The 24948-nt window shown below is 39.7% G+C and overlaps 1 protein-coding gene across 1 annotated transcript; it reads right to left on the reverse strand.

Annotated features, from left to right (window-relative positions):
• On the reverse strand, positions 1-24545 carry slc7a11 (solute carrier family 7 member 11). The gene is made up of 12 exons (XM_084718582.1): positions 24254-24545; positions 19982-20108; positions 14874-14989; positions 13159-13284; positions 10052-10151; positions 9531-9575; positions 9090-9213; positions 3480-3583; positions 3223-3319; positions 1921-2070; positions 1353-1530; positions 1-147 (listed from the first exon to the last, which is right to left on the reverse strand). The coding sequence occupies exons 1-12, from the start codon at positions 24516-24518 to the stop codon at positions 92-94; spliced, it is 1488 nt and encodes a 495-aa protein (XP_084574708.1). The 5' UTR covers positions 24519-24545; the 3' UTR covers positions 1-91.
• Between the last annotated feature and the right edge of the window lie 403 nt (positions 24546-24948).

The following is a 24948-nucleotide window of genomic DNA, read 5'->3' on the forward strand; positions in this document are numbered from 1 at the left end:
ATTTTGGAGAGTATACAACACCAGTTTGATTTTAAGAGGTTAAGTTCAATTATATTCAGTATGTGTGATCTGGTGCAGCGTTTCTGCGCTGTTATTGGTCGGCAGGGACGACCATCAGGATGATCTGCAGGGTTCTGTTGAAGGAGTCTGAGGACACAAAGAAAACAATACAAACACATCATCTCTCATGTTAAGTACAAAATTAAAACTGAAAAAGGTGATATGATCCACAGAACTTGTACTTTCTTGTAGGAAGTACTTTCTTTCTAGTAGAAAGGAGAGTTCTGGTAGATTCTACTGCAGTAAAACAAAGTGGTTCCTACATGTAACTTCTCACAACAAGGTTTCTAGATTATTTTGAGTGATCGGGTCATCATTTTTTGGAAAGAGACACTGGTTTTGAATTTAACAAACGTATTTTTTTGGATACATAGCACTACAGGCCAGGAGAAAAATATATATTTTGGATTTTGGGGTGAACTGTCCCTTTAAGCTAATGAGACTAGTTGGTGGAAAACATTTGCATTTATAAGGCTGTAACAAACTGGAAATGTGCACATTACTAAGCTCATACAACAGAAATGAGATGCTATTAGCAAAAATGTGCAATTAGCACATTAGCAAGAGCTTATTAGCATTGCAAAACGAACATGCTGTGTCGGGGATATTGCCGCTACCTGAGGGTTCGCCTCACTTCCTTTTCCATGATTATCTTTGAGTTCTGAGGAAGCGTAAATGGAACTATTTAACAATTAACAATCAAATAAGATAACATTAAGAATAATTTGTTTTTCAAGTGAATTCACACTATTAAAAAGACGAGTTCCAAAAGGGTTCTCCGCATGTGGAGTGCTACTTTAAACCTTTGACTTCTGGGAAAACCTCTTTCATTTAATGAACCTTTGGAAATGCTGTTCTAAAAGGCAAACATGATGAACCTTAAAGAACCAGTTTTGCGAGAAGCCTTTTTTTAAAAAAAAAATCTGAAATGTTACTGCTTATCAAATCACTATGTGGCTCTCTTTTGACTTCCCACTGTGTCATGAATATTTTCCTTCACCTCAATTACAGTTACACACTTTGAACTTGTCATAATGATGTCATTACTTTGTGGGCATGTGATAGGTCTCATGTCATGGTTATAAAGGTGTCACAAGCCCCAAATATTCAGTTTACAATTATATAAAGCAGAAAAAAGCACATAATATATTTGAGAAGCAAAAATCATAAAATATTTCTTTGATATTTCTCTGTCAGTGGAAGAATAACTGCCCATCCATATATTCTCATGCAATATGTGCAGTTGAATGTAAATTTAAATTGGACCTTTCTAACTGTTAGTTCTGACCTACCTAAAGCCCTCTGAAGCCACTTTGGTCTGCGGTTGCAGTAGATGAAGATGTAGTAGGCGGGGATGCCGGTGAGGGAAATGGCAAATCCAATCCCTGTGTTGACCGGGTCCGAGTACAGAGACAGGAAGACCATGAAGAAACAAGTGAGGCAGAACACCACCGGGATGAAGAGCGGGACCTGTGGACAAGTCAGCGGGGGACATGTGTTAGTACTTTTTACTGTCTGTAAGCAGAGACAAAGATACACGTTTAACTGCACTAGAATTAACAAATTCTGAAAAGGTGTAGTACAGATACATGTGTAAAAAGTATAAGTGAAAAAGTACAGGCTCTGAAATATAAAAATCACCTTCTTGTTAAGTACTGTTAAATACAGTATTTAAGTATTTGTACTTATTTACTTCCTAACTCTGAGATTTTCTCAGCAGAATCAAACATGACTGAAAGAACACGGTGAGATATGTGGAATACAGAGAGGGTGGGTGATCTGTGCTTTGGTTTGCACTGTGGTACAGATAAGATCCGGCTCAGTGCAGCTGCAGCTGTATACAGGTGTGGAAACACTCACCTTGAAGGGGCGGGGCAGGTCAGGTTTTGTGTATCGGAGGTAGATCAAACCCAGGACCACGATGCCGATGAACAGCCACCGCAGGAAGCTCATGAAGTTTAACAGGCCGTAGATGTCTCCCACAAACAGCTGGAGCATCGTCATAGGGTACTGCACACACACACACGCACACACACACACACACACACACACACACACACACACACACACACACACACACACACATTTTTTCAGAAGTTTTTATTTGTAGCCAACAGAACATATTACATATTCTTGTTTCAAACTGACTGGCAGGAAATCTAAAGTCTGACGAAAATCTGTCATCAGAACATTTGTTAAACCATGTGTCAGCATGTTGGGTAGATGCCAACACGTTTTCCCTCCCAGCTCGTACGGCAGCTCAGAAAGTGGCCCCACGACCCCACGACACCCTACGTACACCTCTGGTGTCAGTTTGCACATGCACGGCTCCACGGTCAACTTAGCAATATCAAATATGCAACATCTGGCTAGACTTTTAAAATAAAGGCACAAAAACTACTCAGGTAAGATCATCGCAAAAGATCACGTTTTGGATTAAAATAAACAAGTTACTTATGTAAGTTCACATATGTGATGTCATGTTAGAGGCACAACAGGGAACCTTCATATTTTGTTGATTTTGGAGCCCCCTGTGGACAAAAGCAGCAGTGTTTCCTTCACAAAAACAACCAAATATGACGTCAAAAGTAAAATTATCCACCTCTTTTTCTTTTCCACTAACATAAGACTCACTGTAACTTTGCCTGGGAAAATGTAAACAGACTTGTTCCATCTGATTTCAGAGAGAATCTGATCTGATAGCAGCCATTAAGATTAACTGTATAAAAACAGCTGAGATTAAGATTGAGACTGTTTCATAACTTGTTAAAAACTCCTTGCAGCTTGAGTAAGTAACATACATACGTTATCTAACTTCTGTACATTGTGCAATGCATAACTTATGTAGGTTATACATTACATACGTTACTGGATGTACATGCAGGTAACCACAGCTACAGTGTTATATTTGGCGGCACATTACCTGAGAGATGACTTGGCTCACAGAGCAGACGATAATCAACATGGAACATGATGAGTAATATTTATTTCAACTTTGGTTTCCACAGGAAGTTGTCATTACATTTTTTGGTTGAATGCTAATTGCTGTTGTTGTTGTCAGTGGTTGTTATTTGAAATGTGCACAGTAGTGACAGTGTTGTCACTGTTGTCTAATGAACCGTTATGAATGTGTCATGATTGTTGTTGTTGCAGTAAACTGACCAGTATGAGGACAGCGGCCAGTGGAGTGTGTCTGCGGACATGGATCATAGACAGAACCTCAGGGAGCTGTCCTTCACGTGACGCCACGTAGAACATTCTGGAGAACACACGCACACGGACACACAGAGATTGACAATACACTTAAAAGTGTACAAAAAATACATCCTCTTGCCTACATGAAACTCCTCACACCAACACTTGTTATTTGAATGTGCTTAGGTTTGAGACGAGGGCCAGGAAAGAGTTATCATCTGTACCTTGACAGGGCAAAGAGGCAGCCATTCATGGAGCCGAAGCAGGACAGGGCCACAAATATCGGCACCGCTATGGAAAAGTTCCCCATCAGCTTCTCTGCAAAAGTCTGTGACAGGTGGAACCAGAGAGAGACACAGGAGTTCAACACTTGAGAAACACGTTCATTTGCTGAAGTGTTAATTAGCTAGCTGGTTGCAAGTAGCCAGTTGGTCAAGAAAAAGCTCAAACATGAAAACAAAGATATTTTTATGGCATGTTTATTATTGAGTTTTAGAGGTGTTGGTGGGCAGTGTTGTGCATGAATGTGCAAAAAGAGCAGTGTTCTTTGAATGTGCTCATATTTTTGGTGGTGGTGGTAAATTGAACAAATCAGTTTGCAGTAAATGAACGTGAACGTGAGCATCGTTCACTCCTGAGAGGAATAACGCCGCTCACATCATCAGCTCAATTAAATAAAGCGTGATCTCAGCAGAGAGAGAAAGCGTGAATATGGACAGAGGTGTCGATATAAAAACTTTCTTGATCACAAAGCCTCATGTTTCTCTATAATTCATCAGTCATTATTTTGACAGAGTAAGTCATTATTACTTTAAGAGAGTTTCTCACTATTTTGAGAGACTAAATCAATATTCTAAGAGAGGGGAGACCAGGGGCAACTGCAACGTTTTTTTAAATTTTCCTTTGTAACTTACAGATTATACAAGATATCTTTTGGTATGAGAAACATATATATGTGCACTAATGAGTAAGAGTACTACAAGACTGTAATAATTTAATTTCATGCAAGAAGTCAGAGTGTTACTGTCACCCCCTTGGTGGGGACAGTTGTTACAGTGGTTCAGTTGAAACACTGAAAAAAATAGGTTATATCAACCCACTGTGTCTCAAATACAAGAACATCTCAAAGTAACAACATTACTGGTAGTACTGTAGTATTGATAATAGTACTTGCTTTTTTGTGTGTGTATGATTCATATTCTTTCAGATGTCAGGAATTGTCTGCATTCAAAGCAAAAGTCTGCCTACTTTTGCAGAAGACTGGGCTGTTATTTTAATTATTTGAATTGAGTTAAATGCAATTTTACATTTACCAATAAAATAAATATAAAAACATGAATATTGTGCACCATTTAATATAAGGACATGATGCAAGATTTTAGTATCCCTGATAGGAGGAATTTTGAATTTAATAAAATAAAACTGGGACTGTAAATGTGGACTATCATGAGCTAGTTCATTTTAGTCTGTGAAATGAACTTTCTGATTGCTCGTTTTAAGTGTGAACTTGCACAACAGTGTTGGTAGGTGTGTTTCTGAACAGAGCTTGGCTAACGTTAACTGTTTCTCTCTGCTGTCCTGTCTTTATGCCAATAATGGCTAACAGTGCCATGACTCCAGCTCTGTACTCAACACTCAGACACTTTTAGACAAAAAGCAAACAAGTGTATTCCCAAAATTTCCTGGGTTCTGCTTTAAAAATGTCCCCAGCTATCAGTTTATTGAATTGTGGTTTGTCTTATTTTATTAACTGTAGCTAGTTAGATGGAATTAGAGCAGTTGACAGGGCTGCTGGCAGTAATTGTCATAAATGGGTCATGCAGAAGTGGGAGCAAAAGCTGCTTATTATTCATGAAGCCATTCAGTGCTGATTAGTCACAGTCCATGCCTGTACGGACAAGCACTGACTGTGAGGGAAAACTGGGAATTTATCTTGGACAAGTGAATTTGTGGTTTTATACAAATGGACACAGAGATGTTGTTATTTCAGTTCATTTCTAGGAAACAGCTTGATAATGAAGCAATGCAATTAGTATGTTTTAGTATGTTTAGTATGTTTACTTGGAAAAAATGACAATTTTAGGCAGAGCGGTGAGGTAGTGAAACCATTAAAGGGACAGTTTACCCCCAAAATCCAAAATATCTATTTTTCTTCTGGCCTGATCTAGATTTGTTCTGGTGTGAGTTGCAGATGTGGTGGGAATACTTCCTGTAGTGGAGGTGACTGTGTGTAGTGGGTGAACGCAGCCTTGGTCTGACTCCTCCCCTTGCTGATCCCCTAATCAGAGGAAGGCAATATAAGGCACCTGTTGGCCTTTGTTTGCCCCTTTTCTGCCTCCTGCTCTGTCTCTGTTCTTGGTGTTTGCCCCAGTTGTGTTGGCTGGCCATGTGCAGAATCTGGTTCTTCCTGCCCACCTGGATTCATTTTAAACCCCATGCCTGAGCTGGTTCACCTGCCCTTTTATCCACTGCTGTTTTGCCCTTTATTTGCCCATTTAGTTAACCTCAGTTTATCCTTTTGCTTAAGCATTCAGTTACTTATTACTTTATCTGTTTTGCCCTTTAACTGGTAGTTTACTCATTGATTTACCCATTATTTTGCCATAGTTCTCCCAATTTCTTGAATTATTTTGCATATCTGTTAAAACTAACTGGGTATTTGTTTGTGTATGATTATTTTGTGTAGCATACTTGTGTCCAAAATCTGACACCATTTTGCTACGAATATAAATGATCATGTAACATTTTCAGCCACTATAATGCTGTTAAAGTGAAGTCTAACTTATGCTAACATATTGTTGGGAGGCTAGGCACCCATGGTGAGGTCCCTTCACTTTTGCATGTGAGTAAATGTGCTGGGACACCATGTAGACTGCACCATTTTTGTTGTGAGGATTGTCGTGATGTTTGTTGTGTATCTGTGGTGAGTAGCTGTCGTACCCCTGGACATCCTCAGTGAAGTCTTATTTCCAACAAGTGGCCTCTGCTTAGTTTCCTTAGTTTCTTTAGTTTGTGTAGTTTGTTTAGGTCGGACTGAGTTTTAAATTTTTGTAATTCACTGTTTTGCACATTCATTTTCAGTTTTGTCCTTTGTCCATTAATTTAATTCCCAGCAGCTCCAGTCCCTGCTTGTTTATTGCTTAAATTATTATAAATAAATATGCTTTAGTTGTGTGCTTTACTATCTACTGTCTACACAGTATTCAAGGTTCTTTAAAGTATTTCCTGGGATGAAATTCCCCAGGTGGCGCTGTTCTCTATTCTCCCCTTACTGACGCCACCCCACCAACCAGTTTGTTGAAGAAAGAAAGTAGTTCTGGTAGAGTCTACAGCAGAAAAAAGTAGTTCCTGCATGAAACTGGAAGGAGACACTTGTTTTAAATTTTTCAAATGTATTTTTTGGTGCTTTGAGCACCACAAGCTGAGTGCCATTTAGTCCCATTATATTGGAAAACTCTGCAACTTACACCAAAACTCTGGATGAATTAATAGCATTAGAAACCAGGGTAAATATATGTATTTTTTGATTTTTGGGGTCTATATTTTTAATGCTTTGAGAAATGTTCTGCTCATTTTTCATTCAAAGTCTACAGTGTTCCTCAAACTTTGCCTAATGACTTGAGATACACACAAAATGACAATTGTCTGCACGCAGTTCTTCAAACTCTTCAGCCCTTTTCATCAGTCACACCTCCCACTCGTACATTATGTGAACATACTTGTAATTTATGCCGTCTAAAATTACTAATTGTGCCTTGAGGCCGGCCTCCGTGAGAAAAGTTCCAGACATGAGTTCAACTCTGTAATTAAGTTTTGAGATGTAAACTTTTGCCGGCTGTCTGAGGAAAAAGGAAGTGTGGGGCGTAATTCTTTTATCCCATCACAGCCTTCTAAGAACAGATAAATGCTCTTAACACCTTTCTTAAGGCGCTGCTATCACTCATCGTACACAGGGCAATAACGCTAACTGCATTAGAAAAGATCAGACATCTCTTAGTGAATGAGTCTTCCCCAGCTATAGGCTTACAGTAGCAGTGATAGCAGTCCACAGTCTAATAAGCGCTGGTGTCTGTTATTAGGGGGTATCTGTGATGTGATTAGCATTAACAGGGCTGGGCTGAAACAATCACATTAACAGCTGCTGGGAAGCCGAGCTGTCAGAGACACTTCACTAATAATGACATGTTAAGTGCAGGAAGGCAACCGCCGCGCTCACAGTAGGCGTAAACACCACTAACAGCACAGAGGTGAGATCCCAGCTACATGCTTTTAAGCAGCACACAACTTCCGCGCTGGAGGAAAGCCAAGATCGGCTCCGAATGTAAAGAACTCTGTGTCAAACATCTGTTGACCCTCTTCAATCTGTGCACGACTTTATCCTTTCAAAGTGTCTGCAGCGCAGGTGCCAATTTTTCATGCAGGTGATACACCAGCCCTTCCCACTGACTTAATTTCAGGTGATGTAGAAAAGCGTGAGAAAGGTTTGTGTTTAAAAAGTCAAGAAACCACCATGAAGTTTGGTGCCTCATCCAGCCTCATCACTCCTCACACATTATGTTTACATAGAGATATTGCGGAGTGATGAACAAATATCTTGGACACCCCGTCGGACCCTGCAGGTGGATGCTGGGGTGGTGGTGGGGCTGAATGAGCGGGCAAAGCAGCAATGGCCTGACGGGCGGAGGGAGAGACGGTTACAGTGGCTCAAACAGACCGTCAGATCAGAGGGGTGCGTTTGGTTTGTATTACAGAGTGTGAGGCGCGTCTCGTGTGATTGTGGTGCAGCTCGTGTTGACTGCCCGAGCTAGCTTGCAGGCGACATTACACTTTTGTCATCACACATTTGCATTTTAAGCTACTATTGAGGTTTTTGTAATATTTTATGACATTGTCACCCTAAAAAATTGGTTTAAATAGACCACTAAGCACCAAGAGAATGCAGTTAGCCTTGATAATATTTTATTTTTATTTATAAGCAGAATATTTTGTCACATAAAACATGCTGTGGAATTTGAAAAAATATATATCTGACTTTTTGAATATTTTTATTTTTTATTTTTGGAGTTTTTAATGCTCTGGAATTACAGAAAATGTTTGGATCACACGAGTCTGAAACAATCTTACACAGCCACCACTTAACCTAATTCACACAAATGATATAACAGGTGTAGCCTCATCTTTATCTGAAACTGTGCAGGAATACTGGGTGAAAAAAACAAAAAATCTGCTCCCCATTTGAACGTGGTATGAACTTGGGGCTCTATCAGACTCGGTACAGTGGGACTAGCATGGTCATTCTCCTTTTTGATGACATTTAGTTCTGACATTCTGCAAAGATTTTTCTTCTTGGTGTTAGCTCAAATCTAACCAAAACAAAACAAAAAACTAGAAGAAAAAGCTGCAGGAATAAAACTTTAAAGGCCCAGCATTTTCATAAAAAAATCTATTGTAAAACAAAGATTATTTGATTATTATAATAGCACATTTATCAGTAGGTATTGTTAGTTTTAGATGTTGAAGGCTTTTAACATATTTTTAAATTGTTTGAAGTTGACCCTTGTCTGGAACATCGGTGTTTTATGACACAGAACATTTAGAAATAAAAAGAAAAAAAAAATCAAAACTTTTCATAAATTACACACATTTCATATCTATAAATCCTTAAAGAATAAATAAAAAAAAAAAAAATGGAAGAGAATGGAATTATAGTGTTGGTATTAATATTTTTTTTTCCGCAGGACATGATTCGTCCCAGTTCTCAAAAATGTGTACTTTAATAATATTTTTAACGCTTTTCCATCTCAGATTAAAGCAGGGTAGTTAGTATTACTCACGACAGCGACTGCGTCAGAGGACAGGAGCTCCTCTGCTGACATCACAGTGTAGTACGCCACGTTGGTCAGCACATAGCAGGAAGTCACAATCGCCATGGAGATGCAGATAGCTAATGGCACAGTCCTGAGGGGGGAGAATAATAACAGGAGCAGAACAGCGTCATTCACTCGTGTGTGTGTGTGTGTGTGTGTGTGTGTGTGTGTGTGTGTGTGTGTGTGTGTGTGTGTGTGTGTGTGTGTGTGTGTGTGTGTGTCACTCTCCACAGACTCATTCAAAGATTTCTCCACTGACCCATCATTAATATAAAACTAATGATTATAGCTGCTTTAAGGATGTTTCTGAGTAATTGGGCTTCATTGACATTCATGCTGCTACTGAAGAAAATATTATCCTTTAGGTTTTAAAATCAGCAAATACAGATTACCAATAATAAAACTCACCGTTCAGGGTTATCAATCTCCTCTGCCACAAAGTTCAGATAGAACCTGCAAAAGGGAAAATGTCATTTATGTATTGTGATCGTTTTCATCTTTGTTTTGTTATTTTTGTCTGTTCATTTTTTTTGTATCATCATTACACTTATATTTTTCTCTTACCTTTTTCTTTCCAGTGCTTTGTTTTATTAGCAGCATTATTATAATTTTTATTACTTCTGTTATTATTACTGTTGCTATTATTGTTATATTATCATAGTTCTGCTATTATTATATACTGTTTCATGTATGCATTGAAACACTCAATGAACAAAACTGTGAAAAAATAGCAAACATATATTATATTACCTTCATTCATGAATAGTAAATCATGCAATGCATAACAATGTACATAGTGTGTGTGTGTGTGTGTGTGTGTGTGTGTGTGTGTGTGTGTGTGTGTGTGTGTGTGTGTGTGTGTGTGTGTGTGTGTGTGTGTGTGTGTGTGTGTGTGTGTGTGTGTGTGTGTGTGTGAGGACCATACCTACCATCCTGCGTATGCATACATCCCAGAGTAGAAGGCCAGTGGCATACCAGACAGCTTTACATTTGTCAGCTCAAATGCATTCTCAAAGTTCTTGGTCTCTCCTGCAAACACACACACACACACGCACACACACACACGCACACAAAGACACACATTTCTTCTTGTTGACTGTTTGAAGCACCATAATTGCTTGCAAATGAAGAGTGATTGTAGCTGCAATGGAATTATCTGTGCAGATAGTTATTACACAAGACCAGGAGCGATCATATCCATAATAATAACAATGATAATTATAATAAAAGCAGTTTTAACAATAAAACAGATGAATGGAGCTGCACTCTGCCTTATTAGCTTGGAGAAATTCATTCCTCTGCACAACAACAGGTATTTCAGACAGATTAAAGCACTCTCAAATATAATCAGTGTTCAGTTTAATGCAGCAGCTCACATTTATTAACAAAAACTGCGTATACGAACAGATAAAACAATCTAATAGGACAATAATGTTGCACTGAATTGTTGAAAGCCATGAATTGTTTGTACTGATCACTATGTGATAATGCGGAGTGGACTCACTGCCCAAACTGCTCTTATCACCAGAGTTTATATTTTTTTCAACATGTTCTCTTACCGAAACGTCAGAATAAATGGATTGGTGGTGTTTTCCAGAGCAACATATGACTGTTGGAGGGCATCAGTCACAGGTGTACTGATGTACTCAAGTCACGTCACGTCACGTCACATTAAGTCACACTTTAAACACATAGTTAAGATCCTGAAATGTCCCAGTTTTATGAGGTTCAGCACCAAAGGTTTAAGAAAAGCTAATGGATTGGGGTAGAATATATATGTTGCGTTGTGCTGCATAAGTCATATGACATTAAACCCATAGTTAACATTCTGAAATGTCATATTTTTATTAGGTTTAGGCAGCAAAATTACTCAGGTTCAGGATAAAGTCATGGTTTGGGTTAAAATAAAATCCCCTGCTGCTGAAGAACTGTGTGTTCTGTCCTGTACTCTACAGGCTCTGTGTGTCTGGGTCTACAGATATCTGGGCCTTTGATAAAGTCCTGGTGATGATGACCGAGACATTGCCTGAGAGATGTCCACATTATCTGGTGCCTTCCTGTGTGCACCAGATAATGTGTGAGACACACTGTATAAAACTGGTAATGTTACTGTTAAGCTTCAGAATGGACCGTGCCATACGTACTGTCCAAGATCTTATTTGACAGATAACATGTATTTTGTTAAACTCATATACTCAAGCGAGAACAACAGAGGCTCCTTTACTGACCAGGAGATTTCATCATATACGTAACATAACTACAGTCACCAACTTTATATACATAAACACTGATTTTTAACTTCCCCACAGACCTGAACCCTGGTCTCCTGGGTGAAAGTCCCGAGTTTGAGCCATCCATCTGCCCCAGTTTCTCTGTCACTGGTTTGTTGGAGATGTGGTTCATTAAAGATCTCATGGTTCCCTGGTGTCCTGTCTAAATTCCCAACTCAGCTCTCTCCATCCGGCCACCTAATCACCCCCCCGGTGTAACTGGATCTCTGTTTCCCTCCCTCTCCACCTCAAACTGATGTGTGGTGAGCGTTCTGGTGCAAAATGGCTGCCGTGCCTCACCCAGGTGGGGGGTGGTGAGTTTTTCTGCCCCACCTTGAAGCCCTATGAGTGTCTGATAAAGATCTGTATGAAAGTGATCCATAATTATAATTCATTTATCACAAACCAATGGACACAATGAATATGGAGCTTTCAGAGCACCTGTGGGTATTTTATTCTATTCTTTTCTATTCTATTCTGTTTGAAACCATTCTGTTCCACTATTTTCTATGCTATTACATTCTATTCCACATTATTCTACTCTCTTCTATTTTATTGCATTCTATTCCACTCTATTCTGCTCTCCTCTCTTCTATTCTTCTCTATCTATATTATTCTCCTCTATTCTTTTCTCATTTCTCCTCTTCCATTCTGTTCTACTCAATTCCACTTTATTCTATTCTATTCTATTCTATATTGCCCAGCACCCAACAGCAGGATAATCCAGAAGGCCTTATGAATATATTCTGTATATATGTATCTGTGTCTAAACATCTGAATGTAAAAGAGATCCAACTTGTTCTCGACTTGTGATCCTGTCTGGTCATAAAATCAAACTACATGCCAAGAAACCTCCAAATCCTCCCCATCTGGAGCTCCGTTCTGTCCTGGCCGTTTGTTTACTTTTAGATACAGAACTGATAAAAAACATTTTGCACTGTTATCCTTTGTTCTCTGGCAGGTCCCAGGTTGAGTAGCTGCAATCATGAGGAGAGTGTAAGATGTAAATGATAACAATGAGAGGTAAATTTTATGTACGAGCAGTTCCAGTTGATTGCAAAGCTGAAATGAGCATTCAGTAAGACTGCATGTATGCTGATGTTTTGTAGAGAAAGTGAAGCCCACAGCTGATGGAGGAGCCGTGGTTCAGGGTCTCTTATAATACACCACCTGCTGTGAGGACACTGTGAAATGCCTGAGTTGTCGCTTGCTGTGAGCAGCTGTGTGTCACCGCCTGCACGGCTTCAAGGTTATATTTACAGTGCATGTTGTTGTGTGAGAAGAAGGAAGCCATGCTAATGGTTGCAGCTGAGGACTCTGTGTGAAGTCTGAGAATGTTTCAAGGATCAAACACTACATGTCCTACAGGCTGGTTGGTTTGGTTACTTTGTTATGCAGCTGGACTCACAAGGTCACACAAGAATCCTTCTTGGCAGGTTTCAATTTATATCTGTTTGTGTCCACACCAAAAGTGGTGCAGCCAAACAGCATCTTAGGAGGGACTACTGGCAGCTACGGCCATGATTTTAGGTGTGATGACAGCGAGAAGTGCCCTTGAAACAACTTGTCTCAAGCAAACAATGGTGACTCCTGAAGAGTTTAGTGCAGAAAAGTAGAAAAGACAGATGGTTCATCCAATCACCTGCCGATTGTGTTTTGAAAGTGTCGACTTCCTGATAGTTCTGTGTAACTAACCATCTGGCATGTCAGGTTAGGTGGCTGGGGATGTAGTATAAATGCTTATAATGATGACGAAAGTGTCTTACCTTTGAAGAGCTGGTACATTCCCGGTACTATGATAATGGCGATGGCCAGCAGCTTGCTGCAGGTGAGGACGATCTGAATCCTCGCCGTCCAGGTCACACTCATGCTGTTCAGGTACATCACACAGGCTGCAGGGACACAGAAAGACACAGTCATGTAATGTACTGTCTGGTCCATGTGTCAACAGCTGTGGCTCGTTGTGTTTCCATATGTAGAGGGTGGCCAGCTCATTTCACTGCAGATTTTCATTTTATATCTTGCAAATGTTCTCCTTGGTAATTACTTTTAGATATCTTGTACCAACAATAGCACATGTAGTGGATGTGAGCATTGGCATGGTCCCCCAGCCCCACGAACGACACGTCTCCCTGTCCCTCACCCTCCTAAATGGTCAGTTACAAACATACCTTAAACCACTGTTTCCCTGCGGTCCGGGCCCACCTTAGGCGGGGGTCATCAAAATTAAAGTCTGCATGCAAAACTATTTAAAGAGAACCATTTTTGTCCTCACTGATAAGTAGCAGGCTACTTAGTCAGCCACACCTCTGTGACCTCTGCAGCTCTGTGATAATGAATCATTGTTATTCTATTGGAAAGAATGGGTGTGTATCAGCTACTCTGTTGGGTAGTTAAAGGAAAAAAATGTTGTGAAATGACATGTCACAAGAAAAAAGTATAGTTATAAAAATGAAAATGAGTTAAGACACACACCATTTGGTGAGATCAGGATTGTGAATTCTGTGACTTTTTTGGAACTAATTCACTTTCTGACATTGTGTCAGGAGACAGGTGAGTGTTAACTGTTTACTTGACCATGACCTCAGCAGGATGTAATCAGTTTGGCACCTATTTATGATCATAAACTAATCATTTGCCATGCTTGTCATCAGTTAGGCAGTGAAATAAAATTCCATCATGTTGTGATGTGTTAAATGGCTGCACAGACCAGCTCTGTTTTGCCTCTTTTCAAGAAGTACGTTATTGCAACCTCCTCCAGCATCACCATGTTTGTTGTTGTCAGAAACTTTTGACTCTTCTTCTTCAGGGTTGACTCTGAGCGCCGCCCTCTACTGGATGTATTGCTTAACATCCAATGTAAAGGATGCATAGACATATGTGAGCAGTGACAGTTTAAAACATTTAAAACATAGATATCTATTTTAAAGAGCCTTTAATACAGTGTGAGAATACTCTCCATATTTTCTTGAACTGAAGTTATACTGCACTTGGCCTAAATATAGGACAGGATGTGCACATACCTACAATTCTGCACCCTGTGACACTGAGACATACTGCATCATTATTCAACCAATTAAAATCTGAAAAATGACCCATGAATATGGCTTTATTATTGCTGCAGTGCAATATTGCCTACTTTGTTCCCTGACCTGAATTTTTCCCTCCCCATCCAACTCCAGCAGATTTGACTATACAGCAGGCTGCTTTACACAGTTTTGCACAGTTGCTGCTGAGTCTGTTTGTGTTGTGGTATGTGCTTGTATTTAATGGACAGGTTTGGTAGGATTAGGAAAGTCGTGGGACCGTCTGTCTGGTGGACAGCTAACATCATCCTCTTCTCTGGCATAATTTAATACCAGTTATCATACCAGTGTACATCTGCTGTCATTTACAGATCAGAACAGGTTAAGAAAATAGAGTCAGTGTGACATGTTATCACTCTGATGTATTAATGTAATGATAGTCTTGGTATACTTACTTATGCCGATGGCGGTGGCCAGTTTGACAGCAACAGGAGGGATATGACAGGGCATGAACAGAGGCTCTAGGATGTAATGACCAAAGGCCAGAGAGATGACTGCCATTCCTGCAGGCCTAGAAAAGAGAAACCAAACATTTGTCATGTTGAAGTTCCTGTAATCAAAGTGTTTATTTTAATACTGCAGCTCTATGGAGCATTTAGAATCTTTCAGCTCATTGTGTTGGTTTTATAGGCACAAGCTCTGATAGACCCACTGTACACTACCCGCTCAGCAGCAAACAGCAGACAGACACAGTTAGAGACTAGCACGGAGCTTTTAGCAGCTACAGAAACATATGTTTCTCAGAGGTTGGTGGAGACCAAAACAGATCTAAAAGAGAGGGAATATTGAGTTGCATTCATCAGGTGGACACAAACATGACATAAGCAAATGCTTGCTAACATTTTAGCAATATGTCAGTGCTGTGTGTCACTAAGTATGATTTGCAGTTCTATTGATTAATGCAACATCAGTGTATGCAGTAAATAAAATACACCATGCTGATACAATCTATTCAGTACAATTAACCAATTTATTTCAGCATTTATATATTTGAATCTTTACACTTTATATGCATACATAATTTTCTTTTTTGCACTGTATTAATTAAAGATGTACACAATACAAAAATGAGCCATACTGTAAACTGTCAGTCTATCCTGTGCATTTACTCAGAAATGCACAGGATAATAAAGAATAAGATTAAGTGATATTTGGGGGGATCAATTGGTTGGTTATTTTGGTGCACAAAAATGTTATTTTGGTGGAGGCAAAAAACAACTTTGGTCACAGTCTCTGGGCTTAGTCCCAGATCTCCTCAATGCCTAGATATGCCCCTGATCTAAACGTGCATTTGCACATAACCAAGGTCAAATAATGAATAAACTTAACAACAAACATAAGACATTATGTTAGGCTGAACAATTTCACCATATCGAGCGCTGAGCTAATCCAAAAGTAACAGAAAGTAATCAGGCTATACTGCTGTTATATACTACTACATTTTTAACAGGTAACTCTAAACTGTATCGGAAGACACTTTTAAAGAAACCTTCACAGTTCCTACTACTTCTACTGCTACAAGTAATTGGAACTGAAAAAGTAAACTGGTGCATCTCTAGATTTTCTGCAGACCTGCTGACAAACAGACTAACAGACAAACAAACAGCACCAAGACTATAAACTCCTTGGTGGAGGTAAAAAATGTAAAGAAAATATATCAGCACTACCTGCTTAATCCGTCAATAAATATTAACAAATATACTTATATAATATACATATAATAATAATAATATACATAATCCCACTGTTAATGGCCATTTCTGCTGTCATATATCTGTGTTCTGTATTTGTAGTGATTCAGCAGAGTTAGAGTGTGTGTGTGTGTGTGTGTGTGTGTGTGTGTGTGTGTGTGTGTGTGTGTGTGTGTGTGTGTGTGTGTGTGTGTGTGTGTGTGGTGGAAAGGGTCACAGAGGACAAGACTGACACGTAAACTAAAAAGTCCCACGTGTTTGTGTCAGCCATGCGCATGACTCCAAACACAAAGGCGTGTCTCTGTGTGCGTATGTGTGTGTGTGTGTGATATCTGATAGGCAGCAGCATCCTAGGCAAACTGTTCCCATGATCCCCTGCTCATGAGGTGGACAGCGTGCTGCCGTCTATAGGCTTGGCTTCAATAAGAATCAAATAAGGTTGGCCGCTCCCACAGGCTCATCTTATGGCTCATCAGTATTTCCCTCTTCATTTCCCACAGCAGCCACTGAGCTGCTGCAGCCGGGGAAATCTCTCTTTGTCTCCCCCCTTCTTGTTTTCATTCTCTGCCTCTGTCTCTGTTCATTTCCCATGGTTTCCATTCAGTCCCGCTAGCCCGAGGCCAGCATAAAATTGGGCGGCTCAGGATAGCCACTAGACTGTTTATACTGCTTCGCCTTGGCTGTGTACACACACAGCTGCACATGGAGCTTTTTCTCACCTCACTGCTCGAAACTAAACTCAGTGTCCCACCTCGCAAGGTCACAGAAGGACCTGCATTTGCCTGCTCCAACAAATCCTCTGAGACAGACATCATGTTTGGGAAGCAAATCATCTTCCATCATTAATTGTATTGCCTGTAAATTGCACGCATTGGATTGATTATCCTGCTGATGACAAAGCTATTACATTTCCATGTTGAGTATTGAACTATGTGGGTTTCAAAGGTGGGTCTGAAAAGCTTGAGGACAACAGCTGTGGTCAACTTGGATTCACAGTGTTTACAATGAGTTTCACTGAAGAACCAGACTGCATATTCTCATTCTTCCTTAGCCCAGGGCTAAGAAGGTTCTTAAGGACTTTTCACACTGGATATTCTGGGCTAAGAGTTGACCCAGGGATAATTTACAAGCTTTTCACACTGCATGCTCCTAGGACTTTCCTAAAATTAAGGTTAAGAAGGTCATAACAGGGCCAAGAGTTATTCCTGGGATAACTTGGCCCTTTCCACACAAATTTTGTTCTAATGTTTACAGTCTAGAATAACATATGACTACTCTTGAACAGCCTTTAGTCCTGTTTTACACTGATGGTCGATATTTGGGTGATAACCCCACAAACTCACGGCTAACCCTGCTCTGGAGTGGGGCCAGTAAGCCCTAGGGCTAAAGTTGGGGTCAGCCCACTTTGGACTGTGCCACGGTGAAAGCTTTGTTAGCCCGGAGCTAACAGCTCCTTTTTCCTAGGACTATGTGCAGTGTGAAAAGCCCTGTAAAGGCACAAGAACATGTCAAAATGTATCAAAAAGACAAACCATTCCTGCATCACAACCCACTTCTCTGTTGTTGAACTTGTACAAAAAATCAGTGGGAGATAATAAAATGTGTTACTTACAGCAGTGTTTCAGAGCTGTGAGGAGGCCAGAGTGTGACACAGAAGCCACACTTCCATCAAAATTACACATTTAAACCAATTATTGAGTAAATTGGCAGAAGACAGAAGGAAGATTATTAGTCGCTGGTCCATCGAGCTCTTAACTACATTACATTACGACCTGACATGACGTTACACATGTGGTTTATGTTGGGAAATGGTTTGGTTCAGGCACAAAAACCAGAGATGGAAAACGTACACACATGGTTTACTCACATAGAAATACGGATACTTATGTAAAAAATACAGGCCCTGAAATGTACAGTATAAAAGCAGAAAGTTGTCCTCTGAAGTATATTTCTAACAGCTGTTTCTGTGTAAAGTTACGTCTTGTTACGTCTTTTCTAACATTTTTGCTGTTTTGGCTTTTGCCTTCTTCATCTGGTTACATCTTTTACATTGTTTGTTTGTTGTTGTAGTAACATGGTTTTTTGCTTTTGTCTTGTTATGTCTTTTGCATCATTTTTATCTTGTTACAAGTTTCACGCAAAAGAGGCGACTTTGAAGAATCTAAAATTTGAAAGAGCAAAGATTTGCACACTCGTAGGTCAAAAGGTGCGTAAGAGAAGGCCGTGCATTGACAGTTGACAGACTTGTACGCTGCTCACTGCTGTTGCTCTCAAAGATTTAATAACATTGTTTTTATTGATTGCAAGAGCAGAAGACAGTGTGCGACTCTTTTTGCTTTTTAAGAATCAAAAGTATAAAATATATTTTGTGTATTTTGTTTTAAACTGTTTTCCTCACTACATAACTCCATATCATTCCATAATTCTTAGTTTTGACATCTACAGTAGGGATCTACAATGTCGGGGAAAAAAAAACAACAACTTTTGACTGGTACTGTATGTGTACCATCAACTTGTTGAGTGCACACCACGGTTTCATGGAGCAAAGTCATGTAAAACTGAATGATACGACGGCTAATATAACAGGCTCTTTCATTTTGGACTCTCAGGGTTTCTCTTCCCTCAAAGGTTACCACTGTCCAGACAGTTTGTAGTTTGGTAAAAAATCACAGGAAATTCCGCCATTTACCAAAGTTTAACTATATGGAGAAGCTTTCATCAACTCTTGCTCTGTCTCATTCAGCTCGTCACATGCCGTTGGTTTCTGTGGCTTATACGGACGGGGACGGTACCCATTCACGGCTGAAAGTGACACACCAGACTTTTCAAGTGGTTTCAGTGTAAACCCGTCTGTGGCTGTGGATGTAATATAAAGAGGGAGAAAGTCCACACATGAGGAAGTGAGGTGGACGGAGGGCTCAAACAAACTCAGGACTGTCACATGCAAAAATAAAACTTTATTAAAAGTTGTAAGGCACATAACATCATGTGCATCATGTGACTTTTGTGTTGCAAGTTGTCTCAGTGACACGTGACTTTGGCTGTGTGACTTTCAATTTGGGAGTCGCTTTAATGTCATCACGCAACGTACATAACGTAGCGTCCTTATTATGACCCCAAATGTGATCTTATCCAAAACCAAATAGTCTATTTGCCCGCTGATCAAGCCCTATTGTGAACCTGGAAATGTCAAATACCCCAAAGTTCTATATCATGTGTGTTAGCATCCGGTAGTTTCATAATGCTGGGGACCCATACTTTACATTTCTGACATGAAACTTTGGGGTTGATCAGCTGTTTATGGTAAAAGATGTTTATAGTGAATATAAACAGCTGCCTGTTTACACACCTATTAACATTCATTTGGAGCCCTGACAAATGTAAGACCAATATTCACTCTCTTTTAGCTCTGTTTTTGGTCTCAACCAAGTCTTTAGCTGCTAAATGCTGACTAGCTGGTCTCTCTGTGTGTCTGCCTGCTGTTTGCTGTTGAGCAGGTAGTGCACATTGAGATTCTCAGAGCTCTTTCACTGAAAACATCTGCCTGCTGCTGGAAAGAAGGTTTATGAAAGCAGTGAGAGTGAACCAAACCGTAAAATCTTAGGCCGTAAAAACAAAACAGTGAACTGAAAAGTGTTAAAATGCTCCGTAGAGCTGAGGGGAGCCACACAGTTGGCTGATAACTGTCGCTACAAGGAGGCTTTTCAAATGACACCATGATTTGACCCTTTGTTAATCTTAAAATATTGATTAATGCAGCTTGAAGCTTCAGGTTAGGGTCTGTAAACTTGAGTTAAGGAGGCAGACATTACCTTATAGCAATGAGATCAACCCATAGCCTTATAAAAGCCATCTGAGGTCCAAAGGCTTCCAGTATATATGTGTAATGTCCACCAGACTTCTTTATACACGTCCCCAGCTCAGCGTAGCACAGGGCTCCTGCAGGGACAGAAGTGACACATTAGCTCTGGCTCTGAAACAAGACGGTAGGCACAGAACAGGCTGTTAAACTGTCTCAGCCTCATCTATAGAAATGTACAGTCCCTCCGTAGGCCCCACGATCAGCCAAAATATATTACTGTGGGAGCCTTTCAGGGTCTCAGCCCATAACTTAAGAAAGAAAGATTTAGGTGGACTGATTTTAATTACAAGTTTAGGGAATGTGAATTAAGGAGAGCAGGAAAGGGGTTAAGGAAGGGGATTCGAGGATAATGTGCTTGGACCTTTCATTACAGCACAGAAACAGGGGGATTTAAGGATACTGCAACAATATACGCTATAATACAGACATGGCCACAATCAGACTTCAGCACTGCCTACAGAGGAGCAGCGGTATTTCAACCCAGACTCCAAGAAATCACAAATCTGTATTACTATAATGTTTTCCCAATGACATTGTGGTGACAAATACAATCACTGCCTGTAAGAGAGTTTTTCTGAATGAATGAAATCAGAACATTTATGTAGCAGAGCCAGAGGGAGGAGGGCGGGGTGGATGGAGGCTGTACAAAGACTCCAGAGACCAAGGACAAGGTAGATTTATTTATCGTTATACAACACAGGGTTTCACAAAATAATCAAGCTGTGGTTCCCTTTTTGTGACTCACAAAAAAACTATAAAAAGATAAATCACATTATAATAAAACAAATTTTTCATGGTGGAGTGTTGAGGATGAATGAAGCGGCCTCACAGACGGAGGAAAGGAGCTGCTCATCAGGCTGATGGTGGATACTTCTGTATCACTTGCCAGACAGCAGCAGGGTGAACAGGCAGTGACTGGGGTGGGTACTGAAGATATTGTCTAAATATATATAAATATATGTATTTCGGGAAAGACTGTGGTGACCTATTGTTATTAATATTATTGTGGTTGTTTTGTTGTTGTCGTAGTTATTATTAATAATATATTATTTAGAAGACAGTAATACTTCCTTGAACTCACATTTTAGGAAGTGTGATCACAAGGACATGGTTTTGTACTGTATATTTGTCTACTTAATGTGAGCATACACTTATGATTTTAGAAATGCTGTCGTTTAAAATTTGTGTGAAGCAACAATAAATGTGTTTTGAATTTGTCACACCACAGAAATGTGTTATTCACCATCCAGATAGACTTGAACAATTAAAAAATGGAAAACTAGACAAAATTAGGTCTGAAAATAAGAAAAAATTGAGCAGTTTTCTCTGCTCTGAAATGCTGGGGGAGTGTCCACTTCGCTGTCTCAGTGTCAAACACCATTAAACCTGAAAACAACCTGAAACATGGAAAGCCTAGCAGCTTTATTGGACATTTCCAGACATGTCACCAGAGCCAGAGGACAGTGACAGGATGTTTTTTATTTTTCTTCTGCGTCGGGTTGTTGGAACTGAAGTGAGCTGAAGTGAACTGCTGGGCTGATTTGAACTGAGAGAGTCACTGAAGATATGTTTGTAACCGACTGTTCAAGAGGGTGAGGACAGGGGGAGGTGGTGTTGTTCGTGTGTTGGTTCGTGGGGCTTGTATAGTGTTGGGGGACCATGGCTCTGGCATGTCACTGAGCCATGTTTCAGGTCCGCCCAAAAAATCCTGAACACAGAAATTGTTTTACAATTTTGTTTAACAGTTTTACAGTGTAACTCCACAATTCAGTACTGCATAGTTCTCAGTCTTTTCACATGTTTTCAGCAACTATGTTCAAATATGGATGGTGTGGACAGTTGTAGCTATTGACAACTCTCATTATAGATTTGTTTAAAAGCTCTGAGGCAGGTAGAGATTTGTTTGCTAGCAATAAAGCTAACAAGGTGTTTATGCCATTCTGTTCTGTGTGCCTAAACTTTTAAAAGAAAAAAGAGGCGTTTGCATATCATGACTTGTAAATGGCGAGGTAGACGAGGACAGTGTGGCTTGTCCATTTTACAGAGAGAAGTTAATTATGTGTTATTGTTCATGTTTTGTAACTTCAGGGAATCAACTCATGGCTCTGCTTCAACTGAGCGAGAGCAGTTCCTCCCCCCTGTACACTACGCGCCAAACAACGCTTGACGAAGCCAAGGGTCAGACTCTGAGATGAGTTGCACAGCTCAAAAGTTGGCTCAGAATTGGACTCAAGTCATCCAGTGTGTGAACAGCCTTATAGAACATGCATGCAAGTCGGAGCTTTATGCATTTTCTCATATTTGCAGCACCCTGTGTTTGTTTTACCCTGCTTTCTGCTCTGTCTGCAGCCTCAAGTGGATCAGGACTGGATTCAGTTCCTTGATCCCATTGCCAGGATTAACCTGTTTGAGGGCCCTGGGGCAAAAAAAGAATACTGTTGCATCCAAGTTCCCATCAAACACCTTCCACAGATCTTGATAAATGGTAGCGTAACAGTTCTTGTGAAATAACAAATGTATCAGCCATCTGTCACTTCTCATCACACTTTCCCCAATTAATCAATATTCATGTCATTGATTATAGTGTAGACCAACAGCAGCAGATCTACCAACTAACCCACCAGTGATTTTTCTTTTTGAAAGTCTGCAGTTTCATCCTGTGGTGGGAGGCAAGTTCAAACTAGGCCTGGTTTCACTGCTATTCATGAGCTAATTAGATTCATTCACACCTGCCACAAACTGCTGTGATTCAGTGAGGTCTGCAGGTAGATATCAGGCAGAAAATCAAACGGTGAAAATTAAAAGTATTCTTATTGTTAGGCTGCACATAAAAAGCTTTTTTTAAAAAAGTAATTTTAGTCTATTCTTAATCTTTTTTCAGATTTTTTTTTTTTTTTGTCAGAAGTTTCACAAATCAAGTATAACTTTTGTTTCTAGAAATAAAATGAATAAAATAAAATTTTGCCACATTGACTGAATTTGAACAGACAAGTTGAGGTAATTTTACCATTCAAAACAAATACATTTTTCTGTTTAGATAAACTTGATATTGATTCATTTACACTTCAGAAAATAACAATTATTCAATAAACTTCAGATATTAAGTTGAACTAAAAACTCCAAATTTAAAGTCAGTCCTTCATTTGACATAAAGAATTTACAGCTGCAGCTGCTCAGGACAGTTTATTTCTCAAACAATGCATGCTGGGAAGTCTGCTAACATGATTCTTTTGAAACTTAACTTGAGTAAACTCTGTACAGTACATTCATTCAACTCATTAAAAAAAGACTTCAAGTAATTCGATAAATACTAGAAATTTTAAGTTTAATTAACCTGAACAAATAAAATGTATATATTTGTGTTGGTGAGATTCATGTTAATGAGAAAAAATTTGTTGAAGTTTTGAAAAAGTTTTACCAACTAATGTTTTGTTGACACAATTTACTTTCTTTGTAAATAAACTATGATCTTGTGTGAGTTTCAGACACCCGAAAAATCTGAATTTTTAAAAATATCGAGTAAACCCATTGATGCAAGAGTGAATAATGATTAATAATTTAATATTCTCATTTGCAACCATTTAATTTTCAAGCACCCAAATAATGGCCAATCTGTCTAACAGCTCACTGTGAACAGTTTTTGAAACAGGGCTACACAATTAATTAATAAATTATATCATCACGATTTTAATCTTTTCTTTTTTTCAGTGAACATGAAAATTGTAATGCAAAACTGATCATTTCCACTAATCGTATCACATATCACCATCACAATTTCTGTACTATGTTGAAATGCAAATTTTGCAGGGTTTACCTAAAGAAGAAAAGTAAATTATCACAACAACTTTGTTCAGTTTTCTTAACTTTTTTTTTTACAGAGCATGATTTTTTACAGTGTTGTTTTGAAGTGAAGTCATACTATTTGCACTTAAGTCTCTCATAAAGAGAAGTATGACACTAGAGTTTAGAAATAAAATAAAAGGAACATGAGGAACACCGCAACTCTTCCCTTTTTGTAGGACTTTTTTTTTATATTTTCCTTTTCCTGTGAAGTTCACCCTCCTGGAAGAAGGAGAAGTGTGACACATTGCTACACTTCTGGACTTCTGTTTATTATTTTCTTATTCAATCTGTGTCCAGACAGAAAACTTGTTTTGACACTTCCACCTCCACCGGCAGCTTTCCCCTTCAAAGACATCTTCCCATCTACTGACACACTCACCGAAGAGTGACAGCACCCCGCAGGCGATCCACACAATCAGGGACATCCCTATACTGCCCGAGTGCTTCAGGATGCCCTTTGGAGAGATGAAGATCCCCGCTCCGATGATGGTGCCGATGATGATGGAGATCCCTCGGAGCAGGGTCACCTTCTTCCCCAGCTCCACCTTCCTGTTGTCCTCGTCCTGCGGTTTCCCACCGTTCTGGGAAGTTTTGTGTCCGTTCTCTGCCACTCGTCCATCTTTCTGAGCAGGTCTTTTGGTCATTTTTATAAACACTCTCACACACACACACATACAACACACTTTTGAATGGAAGTGTTTCACCTGGGTTGTGTCTCCCTAGTCTAGGCTGGTGTGACTGGTTCAGTCAAACTTAGATAACTGGTTGTAAAACTGAATTCGCAGGAGAACAGACCTCCTCACACAAACACACACACACACACACACACACACACACACACACACACTCCCTCCCTCTTCTTGTCATTCATGCCGCGCTCACTAATCTCTCACTGTACCGCCCTGCAGGGCTGCTCCACACCTCTCTGACTTCACCAAACTTTTCTTCCCTTGTTCCTCCTCCTCCGTTACTCTTGTCTGTCTCATCCTGTGTTTGGCTGTCTGTAGTCCCTCCCTCCCTCCCTCTCTCCTGCTCAAGCCCTGTATTTATCCCCTTGCATCTCTTCCAAAACCA

The sequence above is a fragment of the Lutjanus erythropterus genome, chromosome 5 (assembly GCF_056507025.1).
Source record: "Lutjanus erythropterus isolate fLutEry1 chromosome 5, fLutEry1.hap2, whole genome shotgun sequence".
NCBI classification, from domain to species: Eukaryota; Metazoa; Chordata; class Actinopteri; order Lutjaniformes; family Lutjanidae; genus Lutjanus; species Lutjanus erythropterus.

Bases quoted from the DNA above. Each gene is read 5' to 3' on its own strand.
- slc7a11 (XM_084718582.1), bottom strand. From the start codon at position 24,518: ATGACCAAAAGACCTGCTCAGAAAGATGGACGAGTGGCAGAGAACGGA. The intron at 9,576-10,051 runs GTAGGTATGGTC...TCCCTTTTGCAG, and splicing joins ATGTATGCATACGCAGGATG to GTTCTATCTGAACTTTGTGG. The intron at 2,071-3,222 runs GTCAGTTTACTG...GTGTGTGTGCAG, and splicing joins TGGCCGCTGTCCTCATACTG to TACCCTATGACGATGCTCCA.